Source organism: Lepus europaeus, chromosome 20 (assembly GCF_033115175.1).
Source record: "Lepus europaeus isolate LE1 chromosome 20, mLepTim1.pri, whole genome shotgun sequence".
NCBI lineage: Eukaryota > Metazoa > Chordata > Mammalia > Lagomorpha > Leporidae > Lepus > Lepus europaeus.
Window position 1 is genome coordinate 13,080,142 of NC_084846.1, and position 10,639 is coordinate 13,090,780.

Below are 10,639 nucleotides of genomic sequence, written 5' to 3' on the forward strand. Positions count from 1 at the left end.
CAGCTTCCCCATATGCACATGGGAACTGCAGCAGCTGCCTTCTATTGCAGTGTGAAGATTCGGTAAGAACTGCATAAGAGATTCTAAGCATGGTGCCTAGTCCATAGAATTCATTAAATAAAGGGTAACTATTCTCATCTACTGCATTGTGGTTGAATTCACAGTATTTGTGCCATAGACACAACAGTCCGTGGTGTGAATAATTTACAGTCCAGTGACAAGCACCCACATAGTTCCAAGATGACTTGTGATGAGAAAATTATGACAAAGTCATGGGCAATATTTTTTACTCTGTAAGTATTTTTGAGGCACCCAGAAAGGAGAAACTAAATGTATTTTGGGAAGAGGATGTCCAGGAGGATGCATAGAGGAAATGGCATGTAACAAGAGGCTTAAACATAAACGGATTTGCCAACCGGAGAAGGTGAGGAAAGGGAATCTGGGTGGAGAAGGGTGCCAAGGAGTTGCATTCTGGATCAGTAATTCTCAACTGGGTGTAGCTTTTCCCATTGTGAGGTCCATGGGGGTGCTTTCTGAAGACATTTTAAAAGATTTATTTATTTGAAAGACAGAGAGGGAAAGACTCAGAGAAAAGGAGAAAGAAAATTAAGAAAGGAAACTCTTCCATCTGCTGCTTCACTCCCTAAATGGCTGCAATATCCATGGCTGTGCCAAGCCTGATCTAGGAGCTAAGTTCAGATCCAAGAACTTCATTTGGGTCTCCCACATGGGTGGAGGGGGACCAAGTAATTGGGCCATATTCTGCTGCCTTTATAGGTGCACTAGCAGAATCCAAATCAGAAGCTAAGCAATTAGGACACTAACTGTCACTCCAGAATAGGTTGCCAGTGTTGCAAACAACAGCTTAACCTGGTGCACCATAGTATTAAGCCCTGGAGATCTTGTTGATAGTCATGAGTACTAAGGGGAGATGGACATCTGGCCTATGAAGACGAGGGATGCTGCTAAGTACCCAAGAAGGCAGAATAAATGCTCTGGACCCAAATGTCAGTAATCTTGAGGTTGATAAAAATCCTGTCTTAGATGTTAGATGATGAAGAAGAACTTATTACCACAACCCACACACCAGTCTCACCCATTGGGCTTATCGTAGGCTCTTGTTCCCAAGCTCTTGAACTCATTAAGATAGCAAATGATGAGACTGTGTGGGGCTGTTGAAGTCACTGGGTTGGGAAGCTATGGGAAGATGTTGACTCAGAACTGCAATCCTATGAAAGTATTTCCAGCAAGAGGTACCAATAAATTCTGGAATCCAGTGCTGTTTGATTTCAGCCTCTGTTAACCAAAGTAGCTATTTTCCCCTTTGTTTCTTATGATAAACCTAAGAGGATACTTGCTACCCTTTAAATTGTTTAAAATTATGATAAAACATTCATAATATTAAATATAACACCTAACCATTATAAAATAGAAAAATGGTTATCTGAATCTGGGGAAGTGTGGAGGGGAGGGAGTAAATGAATACCTGTTGATCAAAGGGTGCAAAGTTTTAGTCACATAAAAGAAATAGGTGTTGAGATCTGTTGAACCAAGGTGACCATTTTTCTTAATAATGTATGATGTGGCTTGAAATAATGAAGAGAGCAATGTTTAAATGTTCCACCATAACAAATGAAAGGTAAGTGAGATACAGAATATTTATTAGCATGATTTAAGGATGCTATGTTATATACATATATCAAAACTTTGTATGGTACCCCATAAATGCATAAATTATGATCTCAATAAAAATAGTATTAATAATAAATATAAAAACCAAGCTACAATAAATAAAGTATAAAATTCAGTATAATTAAGTACATTTACAATGCTAGGCAATCATCACTTGGCTCCTGAAATTTTCATCTCCCCAAAAGAAAAGCCTGCACCCATCCATTGGGAGCAGCTCCTTATTCCCTCCTGTCCCAAACCTTAGCAACAGCTAATCTACTTTAAACTCTCACAAACACATTCACTAGCACTAGTCACAAAAGGTATAACCTAGTAACAACCCAAATACTAAAGACATATCCATATAATAGGATAAATTGTTTGGTCATAAAAAGGAATGAGGTGCTGATTCATGCTAAAATGTGTATGAATCTTGGAATAAAATGCTGAGTGGAAAAAGCTGGACACAAATCTCACACATAATAAGCACATTGTTGGCTTACTGTTTTAAACTTTACATTGCTGAATTTCAAAATAGTAATTTAGTTTTAGTGAACTGATTCACAAAGACATATCAAAATCTCATTACATTAGGTTCCTTACTGAGTACAAATCGTGTATGATAGTTCATCAAAAGTTGATAAAAATGAAAATAAAGGTATGTCATCTTGGTGAAAAATTTTTTGAAAGTTTTGCATAGTTTTCCCATAATGTACATTTTCCATGAAGATTTTGAAGAGATGATATGCAAGGATCTCAATTTCTGTGCACTGAAATAAATTTAATTTGTATATTAATTTTTAAAGTACCCTCACATGTTTGTTTATTTACTATATTGATTTATGAAATGTAGCACTTAGTGCCATTTCATCTCCAAAGAGTAAGTCATTTATTTCTCACAACAACCAGTGAGATAGGAAGAGAAAAATGGAGGAGAAAGAGGTGAAGAAATTTGCTAAAGATATACAGTGGACAGAAAATAGATTTAAAGTCAGATCTGCTGACTTTTATGTCCCTGTCTGTCTTATAATTGTGTTGTTTTCCTTCAGAACACACAGATGTTTCTCATGTGAACTGGAAAACAGCCACAGTATTATTTCTGCCTCCTTTGATAGAACCACATAGATTCTGTCCCTGATTTCCTACATATATAGTTCCAAAGGAATTCTCTATTTGGGTTGCGTTAAGTAGATATGCCCCTGGCTAAAAGGTGTTTTAGCTTGTGAAGGATATCTCGTGGTATCTGAAGGTACGGAGAACACAGGATTTATCACTGGGGAGTAGAATGAAAAACAAACAATTCTTGTAAGCTCCAGCAATGATTGGAATGAATATTTTTCCTTCAGAGGATCAATATATTAGGATAATTAAGAAAATAGCCTTTGTGGTCTATCCATCCATTAATTCAAATCTTGGATGTAGCATTTCAACAGATTCATTCTTTCAAGGTTCTTAGACCCGGTATACTCCAATATTCTTACTGAATTTATTCCAGACACTCAAAATGTGGGGAAAAACTAGTATATTACTCACTAAACTGATGACAGGATTAACCACTTATCAGGAGCAACTTCTTGGGCACGTTCAGGTATGGCAGAAACTGGTGACCTTTCCACACATAGTAGCTGACCTCTCCCTCTTCCCCACTCTAGGCACAGCCTCCATGCAGGGAGCCAATTACTCAGAAGTTACTGAATTTATCCTCATTGGCTTCTCCACCTTCCCCCACCTTCAGATGATGTTCTTCCTGCTGTTCCTGCTGATGTACCTGTTCACGCTGCTGGGTAACCTGCTTATCATGGTCACCATCTGGAGCGAACACAGCCTGCACACACCTATGTACCTCTTCCTGTGTGCCCTCTCCATCTCTGAGATCCTCTACACTTTTGCCATCATCCCACGCATGCTGGCTGACCTGCTCTCCATACATCACTCCATTACTTTCTTGGCCTGTGCAAACCAGATGTTCTTCTCCTTCACATTCGGCTTCACTCACTCATTTCTACTCACTATCATGGGCTATGACCGCTACGTGGCCATCTGCCATCCCCTGCGCTACAACATGCTCATGAGCCCCCGTGGCTGTGCCTGCCTGGTAGCCTGGTCCTGGGCTGGTGGCTCAATCATGGGAATGGTAGTGACAACAGCCATTTTCCACCTTACCTTCTGTGGACCTAATGAGATCCACCATTTTGCTTGCCATGTGCCACCTCTCTTGAAGTTGGCCTGTGGAAATGGTGTACCAGTAGTATCTAAGAGTGTGGGTCTAGTGTGTATTATGGCCCTGCTTGGCTGCTTTCTCCTTATACTACTCTCCTATATCTTCATTGTAGCCACCATCTTGAATATCCCATCAGTTGAGGGTCGACACAAAGCCTTCTCCACCTGTGCATCCCACCTCACTGTGGTGGTTGTACACTATGGCTTTGCATCTGTCATCTACCTCAAGCCCAAGGGTCCTCAGTCTCTGGAGGGTGACACCTTGATGGGCATCACCTATACAGTCCTCACTCCATTCCTCAGCCCCATCATCTTCAGTCTTAGGAACAAGGAGCTGAAAAATGCAATGAAAAAGACTTTCCTCAGCAAACTCTACCCAGAAAAAATGTAATGATCTGAGATAAACTCCTTGGGCAAAACCAGGTTGGGTAACCAAATTCTATTAGAAATGACACCTCTGTTAGAAATGAGCATACACTAAGTTATGTTTGATGCTTTAAAGTTTATAGGGACATTTGTTGACTACCCACAAATGTTTTCACATGATTAATCAACATCAGAGATTTATTTGGAAAATAGGGATATATGAAATAATAACCCAGAAAATAATAATTGATTATTTCTACCTGCAGCAGGACACATTCTCAATTAGCTACAAACCTGGAATCTGTTTTCCTCCTGCTGAAACTCAAGGCCATCTACTACTGCCAACAATACATACCCATAAAGAAAAAAAATAGAAGACTTCATGCCCTGCTTTCTACCAGGCGGCACCAAGTAGTCACAACTCAGGTTGTGTGAAGATGCAAAAGAATACTCCAGATTACAGCATAGAGGGGTGAAGCACCCTTAATTTCAACATTGCACAGATCCATATGCTAGAAGTTACAGACAACAGACTCAACTCCAAAGAAAGTCAAGGGAACCTTGGCATTTCAAGTGTGAATCTTAAATTGATGCTGAGTGAGAAAGATGTCTTCACAGTTGGTTAATGGACAAAATTCCATTGTGAAGGATCAACTGCTATGTCTGAGAATGTGAGAGCACACAGGCCATGAAGGAACTGATCTCTGTTAAAAAGGACAACAAACTCAGAGCCCAGAATGAAAGGTGATCCAGAGTCACACAAGCTTAATATTTACCCTTCTTCTCATTGAGGAAGTATTTAATGTAAACTCTACTGCGTGGTATTTTTTATGTGTTGAAAGTAGATATCTTCCTGTTTAAGTTGAGTAGAAAGTATGTGTAGAACATTTGTCATAAAATGTGAATTCATTCCTTCTCTATAACTTGAATAGTAAAAACATTCTGTGTCAATATACAAAAGGGAGTATGGGAGAAATAATTTTAGTCTGGACTGGAGGACTAGAGAAGTCCCTTATTGAGAATATCTGGTACACCCAATGTTCCCTATTACCACTTTCACAAGGTGACATAAGGACAGATAGTATCACACTTCTTCCATTTGATGGAGGGAAAACTGAAACACAAGATGACACAACCTGGAAGAGCTAATCTTCCAGTGGAAAGAATCCAACGTCTCTCCATTCAATGGTTCATTCACTCTCTTCTATTCTTTTTTTATTTATTTATTAAACTTTTATTTAATGAATATAAATTTCCAAAGTACAGCTTATGGGTCACAATGGCTTCCCCCTCCCAAAACTTCCCTCCCACCCACAACCCTCCCCTTTCCCACTCCCTTTCCCCTTCCAATCACATCATGATTCATTTTCAATTCTCTTTATATACTCTCTTCTATTCTTTATGAAGATGTATTGATTTATTTGAAAGGCAGAGTGATAGAAAGGCAGAGGCAGAGAGAGCAAGAGCGAGAGAGCAAGCGAGCGAGCGAGAGATAGAGAGGTCTTCCATCCGCTGGTTCACTCCCCAATTGGCCACAATGGCAGGAACTGGGCTGATCCAAAGCCAGGTGCCAGGAGTTCTTCCAGGTCTCCCATCTAGGTGCCCAAGGACTTGGGCTATCTTTCACTGTTTTCCCAGGCTATAGCAGAGAGCTGGATCAGAAGTGGAGCAGCTGGGACTTGAACCAGCACCCATATGGGATCCCAGCACTGCAGGTGGTGACTTCACCCACTATGCCACTGCACCAGACCTTCACTTTCTTCTTTAAATGGGTCTAGTAGGTCCTAACAGCAAGGAAACTGATCTTTCTCCAAACATCCTAACATCCTTATAAAAGTTTCTGGCACAGGAGGGCAATTGAAATTTATTATATAGTGGACGATACATCCTTGGAATAGTGATGGAATGTTTCTATAACTCATAATCTTTTCTTACTATAAAATAAGGTTTATTCTTTTTTTCAAAGATTTATTTTATTTATTTGAAAGACAGAGTTACAGAGGAAGAGACAGAGAGAGAGGTCTTCCATATGCTGGTTCACTCCCCAGATGGCCGCAACAGCTGGAGTTGCACTGATCTGAAGACAGGAACAGGAGCTTCTTTCAGGTCTCCCACAAGGGTGCAGGGGACCAAGTACTTGGACCATCTTCTACTGCTATCCCAGGCCATAGAAGAGAGCTGAATCAAAAGAGGAGTAGCTGGGACTAGAACTGGCACCCATATGGGATTCTGGTTCTTCAGGCCAGGGCTTTAACCTGTTGCACCACAGCTCCAGCCCATAAGGTTTATTCTTATAAGGATTCCCCAATAATTTCTAAGCCTTGAGCTAAAGAATTCCCCTTCCCAAGCACCAAAGCTAATTTTGAAAAGAATGTAAGTCAAACTGTTGAGTTTTCTTAATGAAAGATCAACCTGACCTCTGGTCCCACTGGTACCGAATGTAGAAACTAGTTGGGTCCACATTTTAGGTCAAACACTGGGTTCTCATGCTACCTTTTTGTGTTCTTTGAGCTACTTAGTTCATGAGGTCATGACATTGGATCACCTCCCTCATTATCACACATAATGCCAATATTTTACTTGAAAGATAAAAGAAATTCTTAAGAAATATTTCTAAGATGGACAAATTTAAACTCCACATGTTATGGATTGAAGATAATTTGGCTACCCAAAATCTTAAAGACATTAGTAGTTAGTGGATTAATGCTAATGGTTAATCAATTAGGGTGAAGACTTGATCTAGTTGCAGTGGCTAAGACATGGGTCTAATGGAAGGTCTATAAGTGGCTGGGGGATTTCCCTTTAAGGGTAACCTCATGAGCATGCTAGTTGTTTAAGCTGAAAATGTCCTAGTTTCTCTATCTGCTTTCTGGATCACCACATGTTCATTCATCCACATTGACTCCACCATTACCAGCCTCCGCCAGATGACAGACTAATGGGGCTACTTGATCTTGAACTTTGTTTTTTTTTTTAAGATTTATTTATCTATTTGAAAGAGTTACACACACAGAGAGAGAGGAGAGGCAGAGAAAGAGAGAGAGAGAGAGAGGAAAAGAGAGAGAGAGAGAGAGAGAGGTCTTCCATCCAATGGTTCACCCCCCAAATGGCCGCAATGGCTGGAGCTGTGCAGGTTCGAAGCAGTGAGCCAGGAGCTTCTTCCGGTTCTCCTCTGCAGGTGCAGGGGCCCAAGGACTTGGGCCATTTTCTACTGCTTTCCCAGGCATAGCAGAGAGCTGGATCAGAAGTGGAGCAACCGGGTCTCGAACCGGCACCCATATGAGATGCTGGCACTTCAGGCCAGGGCATTAACCCGCTGCACCACAGCACCGGCTCCAATCTTGAATTTTGAATCTCCCAAATACAAACCAAACTTTTCTTTCCCAAGAGGCCCTTCTCATGTATTTCAGTTACAATAGCAATATGAGAACTAATACATCATAATGTTGAAGCCAAAATGTTGAATCTTGTTGACATCCAGAGAAGTGGAAAATCCATTTGACTCAGACTCATCTGGGTTAAAAATCCTGCCTCCTGATAATATCTTCCACCTGATTATATTGACATGCTATAGGCATATTCCATATCTGTGTAAACAAAATGATGTTATAAAAGTGACATTTATGATTATAAAATATTAGTTATAAATATTGATAAAGAACCATTAAATAAATATTGGTTCACTCATACAGTGGAATGCAATGCAGTCATTTAAATTGTTCTGTGCTCTATCAGAGTCCCTATAATCCTTGGGAATCCCATCCAGTTTCATGGATTTATGTACTATCTTTATATGGATGTCTTCAAATCCTTATCATTATCCCTTTCCAATTGCCTACTCAAAAGTTCCACATGAATATGCAATAGGCATCTTAAACTTATTGTGTCCAAATATATAACTCTTGAATATTCTCATGAACATTTGTATTATCTGTCTTTTTTAGACATCTTTCCTTCGACAATCTTTGCTATCTCATAAAACAACTAATCTCACTTTCTTGGAAACTTTCTCCACTCTTCCCTTTCTTTTATCTTATACATCAGCAAATCAAGGATGACTCTCAATTCAAAATATTTCCAGAATATTTCTCTTCTCACTATCTACTATCCTAGCTAGTATAGTACCCAACTATCTTGTATCACCTGGATGGTTTCTATTTTTTTAAGATTTATTTATTTGAAAGGCAGAGTTACTGAGAGGGAGGGGAGGAGAGAGGGAGGGAGGGAGTGAGGGAAGGTGGGAGAGAGAGATAGAGAGAGAAAGAGAGAGATATGTCTTTCATCTGCTGTTTCACTCCCCAAATAGCTGCAATGGTCAGAGTTGGGCCAACATGAAGCCAGGGACCTGGATCTTCTTCCTGGTCTCTCATGCAGGTGCAGAGTCACAGGACATGGGACATCTTCTACTGCTTTCCCATGCCATAGCAGAGAGCTGAGCCAGAAATGGAGCAGTTAGGACTCGAACTGGCAGCCATATGGGATGCCAGCACTGCAGGTGGTGGATCTACCTGGTACACCATTGCGCCAGTCTCTGGATGATTTCTAAATATTTTGAATTCATAATCCTTCTTCTACCCCTCCTCCTGCACACTACATTCTCAATGAAGAGTGAGATATAAGCTGTTTAAATTTTCCTCTACCCAGAATATTATGATGGAGGGAGTCTAAGATAATTGAATAGGATAAATAGGATGTACTGCTTTAGATGAGTTGAAAATAGCAGAAGAAAAGTGGAGGACGTGCATTCCCAGGGGAGAGTTGGACAGAAGTTTGCAATTGAAATTCTACAGAAGGAAGAGGGCTATCGTGGAGTAGCATGGAAGGTGCAGAGATGTGCAATGAGCAGAGAACCACGGATGACCCCCACAAAGCCAGGAACTGGAGGGGGTGCCAGCTTTGGGGAGCAAGGTGAGAGTAAACTGTGGCATCCCAAGCCACTAGTGTTATCGCCTAAGAGAGAGCCTTAGTCTTTCAAGGAGTCCTAGCAGGGGTCAGGTTATCTGCCTAATTTAATGCAATACTAGCAGGTTTCATTCTCTCCATCCTCTGACAAGAACACCCAGCAACTCTTAAGGGGAAGGCACCATTTTGACACCAGCAGAGGCTGCAGTGGATGTTGCTCATGCTTGCAACCAGAGGATTCTCCCAGAGGGGAAAAAGTTACATTTCCCACTGATTTGAGTCTGGACTGTGATGTGCTCCCAGCCTCTCAACATATTCCAGGCTCTGAGGTTTAAATGGCTAAGGCAGAGTACACATAGGCAGCTAGCTCTGGATGTCTCTGCTGCTTTCTCCATGTGGAGAGGATCCTCTATATCCCTTGGCTTTGGGAATCTTTTGTGCTATGATATGAGAACTCTGTGACTGCATAATAGGTGAAAAGGTGTAGCTGGGTCTCTAGACACTGTCTGGTGTTAGAGACTCAGAGCTCCCTGACTACCTGGGGTGGGTCATTACAGAGGGTTCTGTGCTCACACTGAGGACTACAGATATCCTTTGGGTGGTTCAGGTGGCATCAAGGGTGAGGGTTGCACCCACAGTGGGTTAACCCTGAGCATTTATAACCTTGGAAGAGAGGAGGTGAGGGTGTTATTATGCCAACAGAAATGATCATAACCTCCCTCATGCTGACAATAGAGCAGAACTATCATGCCCAACATAGGTGTCACCCTGGATGCTCACTCCACACTGGAGCACTAACCAGAGCTCCCTGGCCACACCCAGCAAATGCTTCTGGGTATTCAGTAAAACAGCAGACTCTCCAAGAAGCCAGAAAGTCATAGTTGAAAGGTAAAAATCCATCAGAGGAGAAAACCAACAGGAATTTCCACAAATGCCTAAAAATAAATGCAGAAATACAAGAAACAAGAATATGGAAGACAACATGACTCCCCCAAAGGAAAATAATCACACTTCAGTATTAGAATATGAAGACGAAAATACTGATACAATGCCTGAAAAGGCATTCAAAACAATGACCATAGGATTACTCACAAGAGATGAGAAGCAAATTAATGAGTTCAAGAAATTCATACATGACATGCAGAAAAAATTTTCCCATGAGATTGAGATTTTAAAGAGAAATCACCAGAAATATTAGAAATGAATATGTCGAAAATACAGTGGGAAGTCTTAACACCACACTTGGTGTGGCAGAAGAAAGAGTGTCCAAGATGGAGGAAAAACCCTTGGAAATATCTCAATCAGACCAAATTACAGTGTGCATCAGAGGAATGCCAGATTACTTTTAGAAGATCTCCAATTAGACTCAGGTGATTTCTCATCAGAAGTCCTACAGGATAGGAGACAATGGAGAGAAATAGTCCAAGTCTTAGAAAAAAAACTGGGCTGGTGCCGTGGCTCACTTGGTTAATCCTCCACC

At 40.9% G+C, this 10,639-nt stretch overlaps 1 protein-coding gene across 1 annotated transcript; it reads left to right on the forward strand.

Moving 5' to 3' along the window:
• The first annotated feature begins 3,334 nt into the window (after positions 1-3,334).
• On the forward strand, positions 3,335-4,282 carry LOC133749662 (olfactory receptor 10H1). The gene has a single exon (XM_062178947.1). The coding sequence runs from the start codon at positions 3,335-3,337 to the stop codon at positions 4,280-4,282; it is 948 nt and encodes a 315-aa protein (XP_062034931.1).
• Positions 4,283-10,639: the final 6,357 nt, after the last annotated feature.